Source organism: Neolamprologus brichardi, chromosome 5 (genome assembly GCF_056152115.1).
Source record: "Neolamprologus brichardi isolate AB-2024 chromosome 5, ASM5615211v1, whole genome shotgun sequence".
NCBI lineage: Eukaryota > Metazoa > Chordata > Actinopteri > Cichliformes > Cichlidae > Neolamprologus > Neolamprologus brichardi.
Genome location: NC_142108.1, coordinates 21,764,275 through 21,786,867, shown reverse-complemented (window position 1 = coordinate 21,786,867; position 22,593 = coordinate 21,764,275). Strand labels below are relative to the sequence as shown.

The 22,593-nt window shown below is 38.7% G+C and overlaps 2 protein-coding genes across 3 annotated transcripts; one reads left to right on the top strand and one right to left on the bottom strand.

Annotated features, from left to right (window-relative positions):
* The first annotated feature begins 1,229 nt into the window (after nt 1-1,229).
* On the top strand, nt 1,230-20,212 carry ergic3 (ERGIC and golgi 3). 2 transcript variants are annotated; one of them, XM_087840875.1, is made up of 14 exons: nt 1,230-1,397; nt 2,968-3,038; nt 3,916-4,003; nt 4,106-4,225; nt 5,095-5,191; nt 5,284-5,449; nt 5,977-6,034; nt 8,485-8,499; nt 10,890-10,921; nt 11,080-11,176; nt 14,704-14,768; nt 14,926-15,062; nt 16,401-16,456; nt 16,576-20,212. In XM_087840875.1, the coding sequence occupies exons 1-14, from the start codon at nt 1,310-1,312 to the stop codon at nt 16,653-16,655; spliced, it is 1,170 nt and encodes a 389-aa protein (XP_087697001.1). In that variant the 5' UTR covers nt 1,230-1,309; the 3' UTR covers nt 16,656-20,212. The 2 variants fall into 2 exon arrangements, with proteins under 2 accessions (XP_087697001.1, XP_087697002.1); XM_087840876.1 differs by lacking the exon at nt 8,485-8,499.
* On the bottom strand, nt 11,495-13,972 carry romo1 (reactive oxygen species modulator 1). The gene is made up of 3 exons (XM_006783031.3): nt 13,813-13,972; nt 12,056-12,186; nt 11,495-11,748 (listed from the first exon to the last, which is right to left on the bottom strand). The coding sequence occupies exons 1-3, from the start codon at nt 13,942-13,944 to the stop codon at nt 11,640-11,642; spliced, it is 372 nt and encodes a 123-aa protein (XP_006783094.1). The 5' UTR covers nt 13,945-13,972; the 3' UTR covers nt 11,495-11,639.
* Nucleotides 20,213-22,593: the final 2,381 nt, after the last annotated feature.

Genomic DNA, 22,593 nt, shown 5'->3' with positions numbered 1-22,593 from the left:
TACTCCTTACTAAAAGCTACTTTGACTATACATCGCTTTGAACATTTTTATCTAGATGAGAATCACCAGTTAGCCTAACATGTCTTTGAAATTTGGTAGCATCCAGAGAAAACCCATGCATCTGCGACCCCCAGGGAGAACATGCAAACTGTTCTAACCTTCATCCTTCTTGCTATGAGGCAACACTGCTCACCACTGCACCTCTTTCACAAATCCTCAAATGTTGAGTAATTATGTCCACACTCAAGCATGACATTTTTGTAGTGCTTCCATCTCAGATTTTGACTTTTGCAACACCTACTATTAATATGTCTCTTTCCCATCCCTACTGTGTCTCACAGGGACATTTAACTATGCGACTTGGGCAGGTTTGCCACCTTATTAGTGGTGAAAGACTGCGTAACAGTGAAGCTGGGCCTCTCTCATTCAGCCAAAATAGCTCTCACCCAGTACCTCTGGAGTGTTGTATCTGATGTTACGATGTGGGCACTGATCTTTTGGGTTCTCTGGGTTGCAGGATGTATGGATTAAGCTTGTTCCACCTCAAAAGATGCATCACTGGATTTGGTTCTGGGGAGTCTGGAGATACGATTAATAATTTAGGCTCTTTCTCAGTTTTTTTCAACCCATTCAGGGTTGCGGTGGGACAAGCATTTAAGAGCATACAACCTCACCATCCACCAGTCCATCACTGGGCTAACAAAGTGAGACAGCATTTTTATGCCTTAAGCCAAATTAGAGCCACTGAGTAACTTGAAACCACAGTGCTGTGCCTGAACCCAGACAGGAACTGCAAAAACATACAAGCTCCTTCTGGTGCCTGACATTTGATACATCAGCTGAAACAAGTATGAATAAGTATCAACATATGTGGGAAATATCCAAAAAGTATCAAAGCATAAAAAATGACAAATAATTGGCCACAGTCAAATAAATAATGAATTTCTTGATATCTTCTGTATTAATGAATCGTTAATATTTCTTTCTTATTTATTTATTTATTACTGGTGTTACTTATAATGCAGTTATTGATTGTTAATAGCCTTAAATGTAACTACTGATAATCACCACAAAGGTGATTATTGTTGTAAAATGTATGCAACTGTATGTAAACCAGCGTGTCCACAGGTAGACCTTTGAATAAAGAAAACAAGGAGCACAGGGAGGAAGAAAAAAAATACGCGGCCGACGCTGATTGGCTCAAGCTTGCCCCTCGCGTGTCCCGGAAGTGAAAGTTGAGGGCTGGTGTGTGTGTCTGAAGGAATCTGTCGGTAACATTTTTTGTAGCGGGTGATTGGAGGTTTAGAAAATGGACACGTTAAATAAACTGAAGCAGTTTGACGCTTATCCTAAAACTCTGGAGGATTTCCGAGTGAAGACGTGGGGAGGGGCGACTGGTGAGAGGCTTTAATTTGTCACAGAGCAGCAGCCATTCATACATACAGCCTGTTAGCTGCAGCGGCTAACAACAAAGCTATTTGCTTCATTTCTCCTATCAGTGCTCAAATACAGTACACATGAATAAAGTTACAGTCTTAGCATGCCTGTGGCAACTCAAGGGAAGCCTGAAATCAAGCAGAATAGATGTCTGTAATATTTACATTTCCGATAACAGAGTAGCGATGCAGCTAGCTCAGGAACAGTTGAGCATAAAGTGTGGGTGCAAATGCAGAGAAACCGGTTTAAAATCACACATTTTGAGGAGTTTGTGTCACAGGATTTTTGTGAAGGACTTGTTGTGGATTTTGCATATTTTTACAAGACGGATGACTAGTTTGTAATCATTCTCCTGTGGTTTTTATAGAGTAAAACTTTATTAATTCGAGAGAGGGAATTCAAGAGGTAGAAACAGATGTGAAAAGGCTTGAACTAAATTAATTATACTATGATGACAATAACATAAGAGATGGGACAAGCATCATTAGAAAGGTTATATACAACATATCTATTACAGCGCCGTATGCAGACATTTGCTTAGAGACAGGCTTGTTATCATGATGTGTGAACTACAACAGTAAGTATTGTGCAGTTTGGTAGGAACTAAAATTGTGTAGAGGATGATTTATAAATAATGTGAGGTATAGTAGACTTTTTAGTCTTTTTGATCTTCCAACAGGGCTATTGTTATTTATAATCTTGGGATTTTCTTTTAAACTAGTGACTGTTAAATGACTGTCAAAACACATTGTTTTGTGAATATGGAAGAAGAAGAGGGATGTATTTGTATCATCTAAACCAGGGGTGTCAAACATAAGAATCACAGTAGACAGAGGTTCGCCTCACATTTGGACCTTTGTGTTTACCACTTTCATCGTTTTTCCTCAATTGCTAATTCATTTAATTTTCAAACAGTTTTTGCTTTTGCTGTTCAGATTTAGGGACTGGAAACTACTTGCTTAGATTTCGGGGAAAGTTAGAACATGATCCTTGAAAAAAGAGCATTTGGGAGCATCAGTTCCGTCTAACTGTTGACCCAGAGTGTCATTCAGTGATGCCAAAGGACAAGACCAAATTTCAATATCGCCTTGACACTGCTGTGAAGCAGCAGTGCTAATCACTGTACAACCATGCTGCACAATTGAGTACATTATGTATATTAAATGTATTCTGTAAATATTAAATGTAATGGTGTCAAAAATATCTAGACCAAGATGTAGTTATTCAGCAGAAGATCTTTGATCTATTCCAGCTGAGCTGACTGTGGTGTAGGCTAGTTTATGAACTTATTAGTGCCATATTATGTATGTATATATGCAGTCTGTATATGCGAGAATTAGGTGATATATGAATATTGGATTACTTTTGGAAAGAAGGTACAAGTAATAATAATGCTGCTTCTTTTCCATGTTATTGTTGTACAGATATTCCTTTCATGTAATCACTTGGTTATCGTTCAGAGTTTTCTCATTATACAGAAATGTGATATTGTGTGGTGTTAAAATGCATACTTCCTCTGTGTCTCTGCAGTGACTATAATCAGTGGTGTCATCATGCTAATCCTGTTTGTCTCTGAGTTGCAATACTATCTGACTAAAGAGGTGAGTTTATCCACTTTATTTTGATGTCCTCTTTAGATGGTGTCATCCTCCACCCTGTGAAATTAAACCCAACACCTGGCACACAAAGTAAAAAATAACAGGTCCAAATCTGTTTTTTTACACTTGTTTCTGAGCTTCTACATGTGCAGGCCAGTGGTCTAATCAAACATGTCAGAAAATTCATTAATAGAAATTTCACAGCTATTTTTGAATGTGCAAATTCTAGATAATCTTTTCAGTAAAATGTAAGAAAATATTTACTGCCTTGTTTCTAAATATGATGATTATTTTTGTTCTTGTTCTCATATATGATACCAAATGAATACTTTTGGTTACAGCAGGCAACTTAAGTCTCATACTGGGGCTTAGTGCAGTGTCTGTTTATTTCTCCTTGATAAAGTAAATTTCCAATTAAATTTCCATTATGAATGAATCTATATTATCTGCAAAGAACCATAATCATAAATCTGGTTTCCTCTGATACCAGTTAACTGACACTGATGACGTGGTTTCCAAGATCCTGATTGTGTTAATTTTTTCTACCGATGATTAAAGGTACAGACTGTGGTGATAAAGGTGGCCTGAAATACCTGTTAGACTGCTCTGATGAGTCTGCACGTGTAAACAGTGAAATAGACTAAAAGTCTACACACACATAAGTGTGAAGGACAAACAAAAACAATTTTTTTCCAGGGTTTTCTCAGAAACTCTACTGTGTTTAGTGCAGAAATGAAGACTAACTTTCTGTTTCTTTGGTGTTTAAAAAAACAAAAAGCATCAGAGATAAATTGTTCCCTGACTGATTAAATATGTTTGTTTTAACTGGTGTTTCTGTTTTACGTGGATGACTAAGTTAACAATCACCTGTGCCCGGCAGGTCCATCCTGAGCTGTACGTCGACACGTCACGGGGAGACAAACTCAAAATCAACATCGATATTATTTTCCCTCACATGCCGTGTGCCTGTAAGTTCTCTTTTCTCAAAAAGCTCCAGACTGATGAAGTTAGCATGCTAATCATAACATATGTTAATGATAAAAACCTACATCTGCTTTTTCTCTTGGCAGATCTTAGTATAGATGCAATGGACGTGGCTGGTGAGCAGCAGCTGGACGTTGAACACAATCTGTTCAAACAGCGGTTGGATAAAGAACTCAAACCTGTCACCCAGGAGGCAGAAAAGCACGGTAAAAGATGATGTTACGCTCACCATTAAGGTGCTGATACTGTTCAGCAGATTGGTCAGTGTGTGGAGGTGTGCATATTTGGTTTGGCAGCGCAGTGGATTAACAAATAATGTGATGATTTTTTTGTTAGATTGTTTTTGTTCAGTTTTTTCCTTTGTTTGCTTGTTTTCTTGTTGCAGAGCCTCTGCATCTTATATGTCTCTGGGCATAGTTTTAAAACAGACGATGAGTCAGCGAACTCTTTTCCTGCTTATTTTTTTTGCTTCTCAAACATAAAAACATTCCAGTGATTAACATGCATCACTGATACACACGTAAGATCTGTGACTTACAGTTCTTTGATGTATAAGCTCATATGTATTTCTTCTATAGAAGACCTCAGTCAACAATACTGTAAATGCAGGAGGCACCGCTATTTAAAAGCTGTTTGTGGCTCTTATAATATAGGAGCAGTTGAACCTTTTGTTTTGCTTAGATGCTGCTCAGGTCTGTTCTGATATCAGATTTCAACTTGAGGATATCATGGTCAAAAAATTGACTAACAATATTGTTGCAGTATCTATAGAAAATTGGAAATATTTGTCAGTTTCATCTGTAACTTTGCTTGTGTGGTCTCATTATTAACTTCAAAATACAAATATATGAAGATGACAAGAATCTGTACAAAAAGAGCATTTCTTATATTTTTTATAATATTGTCATATTTGCATTACTGACATGATATTGGGTCTCTTTACTGACATATATTTAAAAAAAAACCATACAACTATGTAATTTAGAAAGGGTTTATCTTCCTCAGAGTTATGTGCTGAAGTAGGGATGTTGTTTGGCTGCTAATCATCATGATTATTTTGTGTTTTATTGTTCAGAGCTCGGTAAGGCTGATGATGGCGAAGTGTTTGATCCCAGCACGCTGGACCCAGACAGATGCGAGAGCTGCTACGGAGCTGAAACTGAAGATCTCAAGTAAGACACAAACACAGGCTGCTCTTTCTGTCTCTGTTTACTGTATGACCCTGTGTTAACTCGCCTTGGTTCTTCTTGGTGTGTGTGTCCAGATGCTGCAACACCTGTGATGATGTGCGCGAAGCGTATCGGCGGCGAGGCTGGGCATTCAAGAGTGCAGACACCATCGAGCAATGTAAAAGAGAGGGTTTCACTCAGAAGATGCAGGAGCAGAAGAATGAAGGCTGTCAGGTTTACGGCTTCCTGGAAGTCAACAAGGTATGAAGTCTTACACGTCATCCTTAATAACATGGCAGGGCTGTCAAAGATCAGCAGGCTTGTTATCTCTCGGGAGGACATCCAGTGTTCAGAACGAGAATACTACTGAGATGAGTAGTCATCAGTAGTATGTCATACCTGGGACGACACAACTCAGAAAGTCTCAGAATGATACACAACTGTGTAACTTTATGTTGACGTAGCTGGTTCTTGCATTGCAAGATCCAGAATTTCCAGCCTTTGAAGAAACTGTTTTGAAAGTTATTTATAGACTTACATAAGTAAATGTCACATGATCTTTGAGCAAAGTTAAAATATAACAAGATAATATTAAAAAAACAATTAATGTAGCGTTTTTGCAAGAAAGAGTTTAACAGGAATAATATGTTATAAATGTAACTGTGGTTTAAACAAAAACTCTTTTGCAATGCTATCACTTGACATTTTTATCAAAGTGAATTTAATAAATGGATATATCTATGTATACATATGTCTTATGTTTTGTGGTGGGATTTTTTATGCTTTAGGTGGCAGGAAATTTCCACTTCGCTCCAGGAAAAAGTTTCCAGCAGTCTCATGTCCACGGTAAGCTGCCACTCCATTCAGCTCACAGACTAACCAAAGGTTTTTAACACCCTTAGTTTCTTTTTATTTTACTAATTGGCAGAGCTTTGTAAGTAATTATAGTCAGAAGCCCAAAATACCTTTAAAAAGCCAGAATCTATAGAACTGTTGGCATCTAAGATATGCATCAAGTTTCTAAATAAGAAGCTTTTTGATGAATTGATGTTTCTATAGGCAAAGACACCCAACATATTTTATCACAGACAATTCAGCAGGGATCTGAGACCGAACACTGTAGTCTGGAGTGTTTCACCTGGATTTCATCACCGCGCTGTTTGAACGACACCTAAATTAAACAGAAAGAATCACTGTGACTATATTTTTCCAAATAAATTTGGAGTGACTAGCAGACAAGTTTACGATGCTATCATAAGGGTGTTTATAAACCTTTGATGGGTATGTATGTTCATCAGTCTCTGTCTGTATTTATTCATTTATCCAGCCATCCATCAATCAAATGTCCACATTGAGCCACACATCTAAATATGTTCATTAAAAACAGCTGCAGAAAATCATGCACAATAAGCTAGCTTATTATTTTACATTTTGAAAAATGTAAAATAATAAGAATAAATATAAATTATTTTGGCTTTAGCATTTATTACTTGTGAAATAAATATGACAGCAATTTGTCACTATTCAGACTGCTTTGTTGAGAATACTCATTTTAGCTCAGTGATGAAGATTTTGACATACAGTAGCTGGGATTGCTACAGTGCAGTCAGCTGATCTTGTCTACCAATACAGGATCTGAGACACGGACTCACCGGTCAGCGGATACAAAATGTAAATTTAGGCTTTTTTTTTTTTTTTTTGAAAAAGGCAATGGTCAGTGTGTTATATTATCTAAAATCCATTAAGTTCTGAAATCATAAGTCATTTATTTTGAAAAGGTTTTATGATTTCACAGGCAGAAAACAATACATTCTGTTATTCATACTTTGCAATTAATGGAAAGAGGTACAAGTGACACTACATGTCATTCGTGTTGTTTTTCATGCACTGCCTGGGAGTTTGACTGAACCCACATCAGGTTTTACAAAGCTGACTGCAGTGTTTCATGATGGGTGTCATATTCTGTACTCAGAGGTTTCTCTTTAGAAGATAGCTGAACTTTGAGTTTGTAGATAAACCAAAGATTATTTCTGGAGCTAACAAATCTGTTCTGAACTGTTTGTAGCAGATTTATTTCGGCCAAAGTACAATTTTCTCATCATTTTACCTCTCACATAGTGTTTGTCTACGTTTTTATTCCTTTTATTCATTTCTTCCTTGTGTTTCTGTTGTGTTTGCCATCATTGTGTATGCATTTTGCTCATTATTGTGACTGGAAGTTATTTTTTTGTCTGCCTGCTAAATGTTTCCCTCATATGTACAGTCACCCCATGAGGTCTAAGACACTTGTTACGATTTATGCTTTGACTGGTTCATTTAGTAAAATTGCTTATGTGTACTATCAGGATGTGGAAGTTGGACTTTTAAAAATGTTCTGTTTCAAATTAAAATGAAACATCTTCAGCTAAGACACAATAACAGTGGGTTAGGGCATTTCTTATTCTCATTGATGACTTAGACCTCATGGAGTACCAGAGCAGGAAATTAACAATAGCCAGCTACCACATGCTAAAAACATTTATTTTTATTTGGCAAATCTGCCACAAAACTACTTCTGATCTGACTCTAAAACTGTCTGAATACCAAATTTAAAAGTATAAAGAATAATGTGTTTTAGTAAAAACCTGGCTGGTAAAACAGTGAAGGAAGCTGACGTTTTACTGCACTTTCCACTGTTGATTTTAGTTTCCAATCTGGAACATAAAACACTGACCTTTGTTCTTAAGTTGCTAATGTGAGATCATGACTGAAACTCAACGGTGTAATATTTAAATGCTTATCAGAAGAAACAAGAGACAAGAATCACTTGAGGACTGTAAGCGAGGCTGTGACTGAAATAAACCAGCTTCATCCTTACTCTGGTCCCAAATCATCTCCAGCCTGGACTGACCTTAAACCCTCTGTACTGTGTGTGCCTGGGACTGCACAATTACTCCGACAGGATACAAACTGTTTTCTAAATCACAAGGGGCTCAAACCTTTTAGAGCTGACAAATATAATCCTCCTCACCTGGATATTTTTCTGTGCTGTAAATCTCAAGCTTAAAAATCAAAATGTATAATGGAGTTAAGCTTTTAATACTCCTAAACAGCCAAATCACAAACACAAAGAGCTTGTTTTCATTGCCCGAGTTAAGTTATTAGTTTCTTAATACAATAACTCTAAAAATATTGAGCATAAAAACTCAGTTTGTCAAAGTTGTGCAGCCCCTACTGACACGCCCAACCACATTAATGTAACATGGTTTGCTGTCTTCCTGCATTACTATTGTGACTCTTTTCTCTTTTTTCTGTAGTGCACGCTGTGGAAAGTAAGTCCATCCTTTTTTGCAGATTTTATTTTTTTTTATTCTTTTGAAGAACAGCTTTAATGCAGTTTATTAGCCTGGTTATTGTTACAATAAATAGTTGCAGATAATGAAGAACACTGCTCAAAAAAATGTGGGGAAAACACATTAACTAAAGACACCCTGAAAAACAAAAGTGAAAAAGGCTCAACCATTTTTTCAAAATCAAACCCAGGAACCAACACATCAGCATGAGGTCATACCTAAGGACAGTCAGGGTGTTTTTGCCTAACCTGTAGAGCTCTGTGCGGCTTTTCTGGGCCCTTTCCATATTTGCCACGTGTGCTTAGCGTGTACTTGCTCTCATCTGTGAAAAGCACAGGCCACCTGTGATGGGTCTGCCAATTATGGTATTTTATGGCAAATGCCAGTCAGGCTCCACGGTGCCAGGTAGCCTGTTTTAGATTGCCTGGCTAGAGACATTCAGACCAGTGCCATGCTGGAGGTCATTTTTTTTTTAGCTCTGGCTGTCATCATCCTGCTTCATCACAAAGGAGCCGACACCGGTTCTGCTGATGAGTTAAGGATCTTCTATAGTCCTGTCCAGGTCTCCCAGAGTAACTGCTTGTCTCCAGGAATCCCCTTCATGCTCTTGAGGCTGTGTTGGGAGACGGTCTTCTGGCAGTGGCATGTATTAATGAGCCATCCTGGAGGAGTTGGGAGTACCTGTGCAACCTCTGTAGGGTCCAGGTAGCGCCTCATGCTGCCAGCAGTGATGCTGACTCTAGCTAAATGCAACACTAATATAACAAAAAACTGTCAGAAATGAAAAAGATGGGGAAAATGCTAGTGTCCTCCACCTGTAAAACCATTCTTGTCTTGGATGTTGTCTCATTGTTGCCCCTCTAGTGCGCCTGTTGTTAATTTCATTAAAACCAAAGCAGCTAAAACTGGAGTTTTACTGACTCGATGATGTTCTCTGATTAAAGAAGTGTTCCTTTAATTTTTTGAGCAGTGTACTTACTATAATTAAGCAAAGTGATAAAAAAGCAGAAGCTAAAAACACAAGTGTTGGATTTCAAGGGGAGTGTTGCTGATGGGTGTTGGGGAGTCCTGCTGCATTTGTGTAAAGCCTTTTGTTACTTCTAAGGGGACCTATTATGCCTTTTCTGATTGGCTGTCATACACACACACATACGTGTGAGTGTGTGTGTGTGTGTGACAGTATATACTCCTCCACTGGTGGACGCTCTTATTAAACATAGCTGAACTTTAAAATAATGAGGTCAGCACACAAGTAATGGTGTGAGACAAAAGATCCGCCTTCTAAACACTCAGTTTCACCTTTTTCCCCCCTACTGGCTTTGTGTTTAGAAACGGGGGATGTCCCTAATATAGTCCTTTTACTTTAGTTGTGAGCACAACAAAGTAGGCTTACAGGGAGCAGGAAGGGAAAACTTCAGAGAGAAGGTGAACTGAGGAGTTGCACTCAGTATAAGATGAATTATTTTTGACTGTAAATCATGCAAAACTACTGCAGTAGAGTCAAAGGGAGCCGATTCTGCTTTATTCCTGCTCCATGTGTTTTTTTTCTTTAAGTCAGCATCATCTTTAAAGTTTGAAAATGGAAAGATTGTGTAGGTTCAACATAACTTGACTTCTGTAGACTGCTCCTCTTCTTTGCTTGATGATCGAAGCTCCAAGTTACATTGTGTATAATAATGGCAAGCATCTGTGGACCTAACATTTCTGGTCTCTGTGCTGTTTTGGTCCCCTGACTGTGTATGAGAAGTAAAATTTCAAATTGATCAAATACATAATGGCACCTATTATACTGGACCAGGCTTACAGCTTGTATAAGAAAAAAAAAGGTATTTTAAATATGCTTTTCTGAATTAGAAGAGGTATTACTTTCTTTTGTCATAAAATTGACTAAACCAGTACCTTTATTACTGTACATACAAGTAATAATTGCAATACAGGGGTAATACATGTGGTGAACTCAAACCTTTGGCTACACTAAGTTTGCCCTGATTGGCTTCTGCACTGTGCAGCTGTCACTTGTTTGTGTGATTGTAGTTTTTCCAAAAAGGTGACGAGTTTGTCTGTGGAGCCATTGTAGAACTTGCTGCTTGTCAGTCCCTCTAAATCCAACCTCCTTACCATAAAAGTGCCCTAAATTTATCCAATTTTAGATACTCCAGTATTTGACGGATATCTACCAACTCTGGAATGAACTTTTGTGCCAGGGAGCCACAGATTCATCCACAAATTGAGTCAAACAGCTGAACAAAGGGGCACTACTCAATCACACAAGCTGATTTGAACACATTTTATTTACTACACATGGCCTGTATTTGCATTTTTTTTTACTTTTTAGTAAGTGATTTAAAATGGTTTTGTTTCTTTTGCAGTACACGACCTGCAGAGTTTTGGCTTGGACAATGTAAGTAACATATTTTCTTGATCTTTTCTCATAATACATACTGCAAGTATGTAACAGTCCAAGCTATCTGGCTGTTTCAGCAGTGAAAATTTATGCTTATTGCTAGTTACTCAGAGAAATTTCTGAGATCTGCTAACTTGTAATCTCTCTTTCTGCAGATAAACATGACCCATCTGATAAAACACCTGTCGTTTGGTAAAGATTACCCCGGTCTTATTAACCCCCTGGATGGGACTGATGTCACAGCACCACTTGGTGAGTGATACAAGTTTTTGTTTTTAATATCAATAGTGCTGCTGACGTCAAAGCAGGAGCAGCCTGGCACTTGCTCTCAAACGATTCAGGGTTTACTTCTCGGATTAATGTTTCCAAGTTGGACTAACCTGTCAAACAACTGTTCAGTGACAAAGGTCATGTTTAAAATAGAAGGGTGGCTGGTAACCAAAAGAAACCAGCATTGATAAGAAAAAGTATTTCCCTGTTGTGTCACTGAACTAAATATAATTACCTGTGTTACCAATTGTTTTTTGTTTTTTTAAAGGCATCAAAAAGTAAATCACATGCCCCCTGAAAACCATTTCATGAATTTGAACTTTTATTGACAAAACTAGACTGTTGGCTGAGAACATGGCAGCACTGAATGGACAGAAAGCTGTGACTGGAAGTAGTTGAAGAGTCCCATGGTTGAATATTTGTATATAGGTCTTTCCTCTTGTCTTCAGCAGCGAATACCCATACCAATGGCCATAAAAGTGCCAAACGTCCCTCCACTCTGCATCATGGTCTTTCCTACTCCTCCCATGAGTTCCCGGCCACGCATGCCGATCCTGGAGAGAGAAATAACAGTCTTACTTTTTATTCACGTGACCTAGAGTGAGACACTCCATATTTAGCCTTGAGATTGATACATGTTAAAGCTTTCATTTCTTCATCTAGTTGAAGCAAGCAACATTTACACCAAATTTAAAAATTCCATATGTGAGCATAAAACACATTTTTAATAAGATTGTTTTCAATTATTGTAGCAAAACATCTTGATGCACAAAACACACTGTCTGTATTTACCACTTAGAGCAGCACAATACTGTTACATCTTATATAAACAGTTTGTTCCCACACCAAATTCAAACCTACCTGAGACAGGAGAAAGTACCAAACATGGCACCAGCAGCCATTCCTACTGCAAAACCCATCATGAAGCCCATTTTGACCCGATCAAAGCAACTTGGCTGGGTCTGGCCATATGGACCTACAGCCACCGGCATCTACAGAGGATTGCAACAAAAAAAGAGGTTAAAGACCAGCTGGATAAATTATCATCTTATGTATTTGTTCTTATTCAAAAATTGTGAAACAGACCCTCTGGAATCCTTAATTCAATCTGTGAAAAGTGGCTTGTGGTAGGTCTACAAATGATGACCTGTGAGATTATAATATCTGCTAATTTCATCAATATTAGCTCTTTTATCTGCAAAAACAGTGCCAACAGAAACACTCCAGATTACAAAGCCATATAAGTAAATGCACTACAATTACTAAAACTGATAGCATATCATTTTTGTTGACCATTTGATTAGATTAACCAGTGCAAGTTCTAGATTGCAACTTATGATTTACCATTTCTGAAACTCAGGGCTGATTCTAGTATCCAAATGATTTGTCTGATAAAGCTATTCATTCCCCCTTTTTGCCAGGAGAAAAAGCACTTCAGTACCCAAATGCATGAACTCTTCAAGATGTTTTTCCTCATGTTAGCCATAAAAATGTAAACATCATGAAATAAATCTCAGCCAGCGCTGTCAGTAAACGTAATCTTCTTGGCAATATCAGCCAACAATATTATCCCCATATTAGAAAATTACATGTGTCGGGTTGTACTCTTCTGAAGAATATTATTCTTTAACTGGCACAACCAGGGCTTTGAACTTTACTTATGAATTCACGTGTCAGAGGCTTCAATGCCTCCGATTTATGTCAAAATAGCAAGAAAACTAGTGCTAGAAGAGCAAGATAACAAATAAAAATAGTACAGTGTATAATAACAGATTGTATTTATGCACAAGAATGATAACAAAAATAACTAAAAATGGTGTTTAAAAAAAGAGTAAAGATTGAGATTGTATAAGTAGTGCAAACTGCATTAATATAAATCTAAGAATAGCTGCAAGGATGTAGGTGAGCAGCTGTCAGGGGTAAATGTTCAGGTTGAAGCTTGTAAACAATCTCAGATCACTGCAGGGTCGTCATTACAGCTCAAAGTGCGGCAAGAACCTTGTTGAGTTTTTTGGAATGAAAGTATTCAAGTATAACAATTATGTACAAAGTGTTTTGGGTTTCTTTGCCTTAAGGTCACCGAGTTAACCCAGTGATCCCAGTTGTACACGCGTTCCAGTACTCTGCAGTTACCATCAGCAATTAGTAGTCATCATTTCCAGCTGTGCGCATTTCTGTATGTTTACTGACTTTTTGGATACACTTGTGCATCGTTGCCAGTAATATTATAAAAACATACCCGAGATTAATCTGTAATTTAAGTCACTCAAGTTAAAACCACTACAGCTTAAAGACATTTTAATCGGTTGCGTTGACTCGCATTAATACAAATCAGGTCGAAGACTTACTTTGTTCCCTAGCTGGGATACTAGGCTAACGTTAGCTTGCCCATGCGTGTTAACGTTTGCCGTTTAAGGGCGCTTATGTAAGCAAAGATAACAAAGGAAAGTGTGGTCTCCTTTGACGAAACCTGTCAAATTCACATTTTTCTCTCCGTGTGGTTTGTTGTGTTAGCCTAGCATGCTAACGTCACCTGTGGCCTTGACAGATAGACGAGGCCTGGTCCCACCGACAGCCTGTGTGATTTCTAAAAAGAATGAGTCCGAAGTCACGCTTACCTTTAATTGTGTGTTTAAAACGGAGGGGTTTTTTAGATTTGAAACTTCAGGTTTCTCGTGAGCTTTTAAATGCCTTTCAAGCAGACTTCCATAACCGGATAGAGGAAGAAGAAAAAGATAGAGGAAGGTCATAAAGAGCTACGGTAACGTGGAGGGGGGTAGCAAACAGCGCCATCCTGTGGTTGTGTTTTATTTAATACAATTTTAACATTTATTTCCATTAAGCAGCTAATTGTGTGAATGCATTCACACTATTGTGTTCTTTAACACATCACTGTTACTCCTTTGTTTTGAGGTCAGTTTTTTAAAACCTGTGATGTAGATTTAATCCAAATTTAAATCATATGTTTTGAGTACAGAACCCCCTCCTGTAATTTTCAAGATTCTGACAAAAAGCTTTCCTAATCAAAAAACATTTTGGTTCTTTGGGATATAATAATGGATTTGCGGTTCCTGGTCTTCCCTGTCCTTAGTGCCTGTGATCCAGAAATCAATCTTAGTAGCCAGCAGAAAGGGTCTCATTTCCTGAGGTATAGATGAGAAGTGGCACAAAGCTGAAATATAAAAATATTGTCTGGATAAGGAATCTTCAAACAACTAGTTCTATGCATTCATTTGAAGTTATTTGACATGCTGTGATCCAGCTTTGTAAGCTTCACTGTGTGTGTGTGTGTGTGACTCCTCTTTTAGGGTTTGATGTGTTTTCAGATTGTACTGTGTTGTAAACTGAATTAAAAATAGTCCTAAATATAAAACATGTCATGAACACTTGTTTTAATATCTGAGACAATAGAATAGAGCTGTGGTTGGGTTTGAAGTCTAGATTTTTTTATTATGTTTTTTAATGTGGCTGCTTTCATATTTTAATGGTAAAAACTTTCCTCCTCACAGCATCAATGATGTACCAGTATTTTGTGAAAATTGTTCCTACCATCTACGTGAAAACTGACGGCGAGGTTAGTCGAACTGTTTCTTCATGTTTACTCTTCAAATGCACCAAAAGCATAATATGCGATTTTAAGAAGTTATTTAATTAAAAAACAAACAAGCACACAATTACAGCCTGGATTACTCGGGTTTTTGTTGTGTTTTGGTTTTCCCTTTTTTCACCAGGTGGTAAAAACAAACCAGTTCTCAGTTACCAGGCACGAGAAAGTGGCCAACGGGCTAATAGGAGACCAGGGGCTGCCAGGCGTCTTCGTTTTATATGAACTGTCACCCATGATGGTTAAATTCACAGAGAAACACAGGCAAGTTGTAACAGTAGCTTTCATTATTGCTGACCGATTTTCAAACACGATACGCTTTTACATTGTGACTCTGCCAATGCAGTAAACCTGTTTGATTTAGTAGATAGGTCATCTATAAGACTCAAGCTACCTTCATAGGCCGCATCCTTCGAAGGACCCGGCTTTCACAGTCTACGTGGGCTGGGTCCTTCAAAGACCGGGAAGGCCGTAAGTGCGAGGCTATGAAATGGGGACGGTCTAGCCTTCAGATTTGCGTCACCAGCTGTCTTGGTGGAGGTTAATAAACTCAGCCGTCTGCTCCTTGCACGCTAATATAGAACACGACACTGGAGTAAATTCTCGACCATCTCACACTTCTGTTTAATCAGTTTTGTTTGACGTTTATTCAGCTGTGTGAAAACTTTAATCAAATAAAACACTGAAAAATGCCAAAAAATAACACTTTTGTTATCTAAGATACTTGTGTATCATGTTTAACCTGAGTAGCGAAAGACCACGGGGTCTGAAAACAATGTGCCAGGAGTCCAGTATTCTCGCCTCGACCTCCCGATTAACCATCAGGCTGGTGGGTAAAAGATGGCTACGAAAGTGTCAGAGCACTTTTGCAAGTATGCAATGTCTTGATAAACCGAGCAGATATTTGAAGTTTACACAGCTACAGTCTCACCTGAAAATATGTTAAAAGTTTATTTTGTGACCCAGAAAGAATTAAGTCGCTGCCGTCATTGTTGGAAACTGGAAATGGCTGAGCCGCGCTATGAATTCTGGGATAGGTTGGGCCATGAAGGATACACCCAACCCATCCTTCAAATTCGGGTAAATGAAGGATGCATTTGTCGGCCACATTTGGAGCAGCCTTCGAATTGGGACAGCCTTCGTAGCCTGGCTGTGACATAATCGGCTTTCAAATGCAGCCTCCGAAGGATGCAGCCTATGAATTGGGACATACCTTAAATATTTACTCGCCAAGCGAGTAAATATTGAACAAAAAACTCCCTTTTCACTGGAAGAAACCTCCTTCATAACTAGACTCGGGAAGGGGCAGCCGTCTGCTGAGTTGGTTGGGGATGACAGGAGGGAGACAGGAGAGTTTACAATATACACAGTGTAACTGTACATTGTGTCTAGTGGAGGTCATTAAGTGCATTTCATGAGGAAATGTAGTCCAAAAAACTGGTTTTGTAGTCTGGACATCAGATATTTAAAAAAAAAAAAGGCAAATAATCTTTATTCGTGGGAGGAAAGTGTTTAAAATGATATTTGGTAATAAAATGAAGGGTATCATTATGTATTTTTTGCCAAATCTAAATACCAAATAATTTCTCTCTCCCTGTTCAGGTCCTTTACACACTTCCTAACAGGAGTTTGTGCCATTATTGGAGGAGTATTTACAGGTCAGTGGTGCTATTTACATATGCTTTGTGTTATTACCTGTGCAATAAAATATGTATATATTATTAAAAATGTAATCAAACTGTGTCTCTGTGTTTATCCTGCCTCCTGACCTGTGCAGTGGCCGGTCTGATCGACTCGCTCATCTACCATTCAGCTCGTGCCATCCAGAAGAAGATAGAGCTGGGGAAGACATCCTAACAGCGCTCCCCAGTGGCCTCCACGGTGCAACACAGACCAAGACAATGACAGAGCCAGAAGGACAGAGAGAAGAAGGGCAGAAAGGTGGAGGGAGAAGTTTGAAAACGGGAGCACAGCTCTCCATCTCTCTGTCTTCTCTCAGGTCGAGGGAGAGAAATGCAGAGAGAGACAGAAGTTTTAAATCGTCCAGGTTTTCAATTTCTCTGCCTCTCTTTTTGTTCTTGAAAAAGTCTGGAGAGGAACTTGCGCGCTTTTGAATTTTCCTCTCCACACAGGACAGAGACAGAATCAGAGATTGATTTTTCTGTGATTGATTACAAGCACAGCAGCAGATGCACACCCAGCCTCCGGGGGGGAAAAGGACCTGCGCACCGGTCCACTGTAAGATCACTACACCGAATGATTGTTAGAGAATCATGGTTGATCCCAGTGTCTAGAGGAATGAGAAAGACAGGCCATCTATCACTTATTCACTTCATGTAACCTGGACTCACTGATGACATTTTATAAAATTGAAGCCCCAGTAGGCCTTAAAAGTCACAATCATGGAAAATACAGTTCGTGGTCTTGATTTATCAAACTTTTTGAGATTACAAACTCATTATTTTGGTTATGTTTGTCTTATTTTATCTTTCTTACTCTCAGCAAGTTCCACAAAAAGAGCTAAACCAACCATGCTCCATTGCTGCCAAGTGGCTGTTTTGAATAACAGTTGTAAATCAAATGAATGACGCTAACTAACCAGCTATTTTAAGAAGTAACTGGGAAGTTGTTGTTTTTTTAGTATTTCATATTTAGATAGTCAGACATTTGTTGCTTTTGGTCTTTTTAAAAGGGATTTATTGACAAGAAAAATATTAAATTTAGCCTGACTTACAAATTCTCATCACATGTTCCCTTTATGTCTGTTTCTGTACAAGTGAGAAGATGAATTTAGTGTTTAAATATTGCTAAAATGTAATTAACCCCTCTGTCCCTCCAAAAAAATAGACTCACGCTAACACCTAGTTGATTCCTGAGATGCACTTTCCCAGTATATTAGTTTCAGTGTTGTTCCTGTGTTGAATGTCTAAAAGTTCAAATACAGCGCATAAACAAAATGTCCGGTGAAAAGATGAAAAATGTCATTTTCACCAATTTATTCTGGCGATGTGGCCTGCAGGTCTTCATCAGAGCTCTTATAAATACCCTGGCCATGTTATAAACCAAGCAAGACCTGAGTGGAGTAAAACACAGGCGTGCTAAATAGATGACAGAAATGTTTCAGTGTTGTATAAATGAAAGCTGTGTAGCCCAGCCCTCAATCTGTGTGTAGCTGGGAAAAAACGAAATGATAAAATCAGAGCACTACAAATATTCCCACATAATTTAAAGACACTATGTAAAGACGTCTGATTTTTCAATCTGCTTTTTTGAGTTGACTTAAAATAGCCTCATGTCGGTGTCCTCCATCATTATTCCACCACCAGAGGCAGCTGTCTCAGATAATCACCCCTCTTTCAGCACAGCATTAGAACTATTTGAATTGCTGAACAATAAATGAATTCAAAGACGTGATTAAAATTGTTACTTTCTTGCTAACAGTTATAACATTTAATGCCTCAAAACTATTACTGGAAGTTGAAGGAGTCATTAATTTAAAAATTCTACATATGGCGGCTAAAAAACAGATGTTGACTCTCTGCCCACCTGATACCCGAGGAGGAAAAACTAATGGGGATTGAATAAAACTCCCTCGGATTTACTGCTGGAATATTTGTTAAATTGCACCGTTTCCTTGCACAGACTTTCATCAGGTTTACACACATAGGGACATCATCTGAGTCTGAGGATTACTGGTCCGAGGTTAGTGTAAGAACTCGACGCTATGACATCTCACCGGGTTGGAAAGAAAATACAAAGATGAATCACAATAGCTGACTGGTGGTGTGTGGTTCTAATGACACATCTTCCAGACTGCACTCTACGTATCCTCCTCTCCTCAGCATCCCCTTGACCGTTTTAGTCATTCAATTTTCTTTCCCCCCTAAACCTGAACAGTGAGATTTGGTCACATGACATTTTACAGTGACTGTCAACAGAAAATTGTTGTAATTCATTTACGGTTATAGAGGAAGTTGCCTCCTTAGAGGCCAAAATGACCCCTGACTCTTCCCATAATGTGACTTGGAAATGAAATCTTTCCCATGATTTTAACATCATTTTTTGTTTTCGGGATGTGCAGATGCACTGATCACTGCCTCAGGAGAGGAGCTGAATCCAACAGTTCAACATTTTGAACACAAAAAAAGATATTCTTGAATTAGAATACCGAGGGAAGCGGTTGATTTGTTGAGGTTTGTCTATTTCTCTCATACAACGGGGTAACTAAAAATAAATCTGCTCACTAAGACTGCGGTTAAATTATTGTTTGTGAAATGCGGATATTAAAAATTGTTTGCAGCCAGTAGCTTCAGATGACGATATTCCTCCTCATCCCCGTGACCCGAGTGTTATTCTCATCCAAAAGCTTCAGGCATTAAATGAGAGGGGTCAGCAGGCAGCTTCAAACCACAAGAAGAGAGCGTGTAAATGTCGGGTTGAGTCTGACTGTGTTCCTGACTCACGTGTTGAGTCACCATGTGGTGTCCAGATGTTTCTGCCAGTTTGAACTTCGCCCCGTTGTTTATTCTGAAGATTATCAGACTGAACAGAAATCTGGGTTTGAAATTGTTAGTTTGGAAACGATCTTTTCAGGCTCGGCTTACATCAATGGTGAACAATTTCAAGAACATGCTGTGAGCTTTTTTGAGACTTGTGTTGAACTGAGGTTTTAGTTCATTTCATAATTTTGGGGGAAGACCAACTTTCAGTCCAGCGTTGGGTATCTTTAGCTTTAGATTCTGCAGCTTGGAACTGGGAATCAGAAGCTCTCCCTCCTGCTGTGTTCAAGGAAAGCTGGAAACCCTCAAAGTCTCACTGGACCTCTGAACTCAAAGTTCAGTTATCTGTCAATGCAGTGTTGGCCAAAAAAAGTCAGTTGCAAAGTCATTACCAGATTTCCTCCCAGTATTGATGTTTGTTTATGCAAATAACTTCTTCACAGTTCTTACTTGATCAAATCTCATCAAACTGTCCAAGTTTAAACTTGTTCTCAAATATGGTTCAAGTTACACCCACCTTCTGTTTTAACTGTTCCATGTATTGAGTCATGATGGTCTTAGGAGGACGGCAAAACATGGTGTGAATCTGTGACTGAAGCTCATGTCAGTGTGGTGGGTCCTGCTTGTTATGACTGTATACTCTAAGGATCTCTCTGTGTGTAAAAGCTTCTGAAATCCGGTTGATTTTGAAAGATCCCGGTTGTTCTCAGTTGTTGATGGTTGTTTTGTTGCACCTTTTAACATCATAATCAGGGGCAGGGGTCGTGTGTGTGTGTGTGTGTGTGTGAGTGTGTGTTTGTGTGTGTATGTGTGTGTATGTGAGAGAGAGGGAGAGTGACAGAGAGAAATGTATTTATATTTTGATTGTCCTCAAACAGTTTTTAAAATGACAGACAATAAATGTTGAATACACCAGCTTCCACTGTGTGTGGGTTGTTGTTGTTGTTGGGGTTTTTTTTGTTGTTTTTTTCCATCCATCCATCCGTTTTCCTAACCTCTTATCCAACGGAAGGGAATGGAGGGATAGAGTTGATGCTAGAGGCAGGGTACTCCCTATACTACACACCCCCGCGTCCACAGCCAATTTAGATCTAACATTCGTGGACTGTGGGAGGACGCCGGAAAGCCTAGAGAGAGGGGACGGTGCCAACACTGCATCACTGTGCTGGTTTTAATATTGTAATGTAATCTTAGTACCATCTGTACAATTAATCAAATCAAACCAGAAGCAGAATTTGGATCTTTCAAAGGGAGCTATTATACTTATTTCCAGCTCCATGGTTTGGTTCTTGGACTCTAGATTAGCTTTACATGGTCAACAGTTCAAAATAATCCTTATTTATCTTATGCCTTGGTGTTCTTGTGTGGAGATCCTAAAGACAAACATGGACACAGCTTCCATGTCCGAAAAATTAAACCAGTGCAGAAGTGTCTAAAACTTGCATCCTATCTGAAAGCCACCTGATGGTGATAGCTGTGGTTCCAAAAAGACTTCCTGTCTTATAGAAGTCTATGGGAAAGTGGATCTTATCTTGACCTCTGTTTGTTTATGGGCTCAGTCACTCATTTGAACTCATCCCGAATGAGAAATTAAGCCTGTTATATAAATTTCTGTCATACTATGTTTAAAAAATGGAGGATTATCTGTGCTATGAAACACTCAATGCCTAATGATTTGTCGCATCAAACTGTTTGCATGTCCAATTGGAAATCTCTGAATCCCTGCATTGGCCCCATGACGGGCTGCAAGGACTCAGAGATTGGGCATGCAAAAAATTTCAAAGGATTCAAACCAGAACCTCTGAAACCAGTAGGTGATGGAGCTACATCCATCTTTCATACCATCTGTGGTGCATTTTCTCAGATTGTCCTCTGAAACAAGTTGTTTTACCTCCCTCTCCCTTTAATCTGGCTTTCAACTGATTGGCTGTCAAAGACATCATACAGGGAGATGAGCAGAACTAAATATCTGAAACCGAGTCCTTAGAGCTGAAGCCTAAACTTCTGGTGGGTAGGCTTTGCTTGACCTCCTTATTTATTTTTTTATGTCCAAGAGATTAACATATGGCCTTTATACATTGATTTGTTTTGTTTTATTTGTTTTTTGTTTTTGTTTTTTTGTTTTTTACTTTTTTTTCTTAATTATAACATTTTGACCCCAAAGTAAGGCAAAAGCCTGGAAGATGCTCAAGTCACACAGTGATAAAAACACTAAATTACTACTCCTGAGATTTGAGCATCTTATATTTGGCTTCCCTTTATCATAGCAGAGCTGGGATAAAGGGAGGTTACTGATTCAAAGAGAAGCTAGTGACTTTAATTGTCCTGCTGAATTATTATTTTTCCATCTTTACATAATAGAGTATTAAATACATTCGTTCTTATTTCTTAATCGGCAGTAGTTACATCAGCCACTAGATGGCGACTATATACTTCAACCAGTCCGCTTGTTTCAACTGTCCACACACACACACACACACACACACACACAGAGCGATGGAGCATCTGAATGAAATTACAGCTTGCTTGAGTAACTTCCTGTGTGTGTGTGTGAGTGTGTCAGAGCCACGCAAGGCTGAGCAGTTCAGTGTTACAGTCCACAGACAGTACTTGGATACTGGAAATATAACTGCGTCTGGGTCATAGTGCTCTGTGAGTGATGTGAACTCAGTCACATGTACCTAATGAGCCCCAGAGGAAACAAAAATGCATATTCAGGTTCATAAAGCCCTGCCTCAGCTGTTGGGTCGTGACTTTATGTGGGGTCATTTCCCATCCAGATGTGGTTGTAAGAGATTTCTACCCATGATTGTGTTTTTGGTGAAGATCTGTGAACATTTAAAGCAGTTTCTTAATTAACTCAACTGTTTTTAATGAACTGATGATCTTATTTTAAATTGCAGAGTTTTTAAAATAATTTTTTTCAAGTTTTCTATGACAAATACAACACTACAGCCTTAAAAGACTTGCTTAGTGCTTAACAGTTTGAAGTATTATGTGTTTAATAGTAGGGCCAACTTGATCCAGACAGCCGAGAGCTGTATACTTAGAACAATAGGGTCCCCCCAGACCGTGAATCAGATAATCAGAAGAGAATGGATGGAGGATGTTATCTTACAATATTTACTATTCTAGCTTACCTGCTTTCTGTCTTGGGCGGTCGAGACATCAACCTGAGGCCATCTTTGGGTTTAAATTGAGGTACGATGTGACACCTGAAAGGTCTTAGGTTTAAGGCGTTGTTGTTTGTTTTCAGGCTGAATTGTCCTGATCTCTGCTCCCTGGATTATACTGAA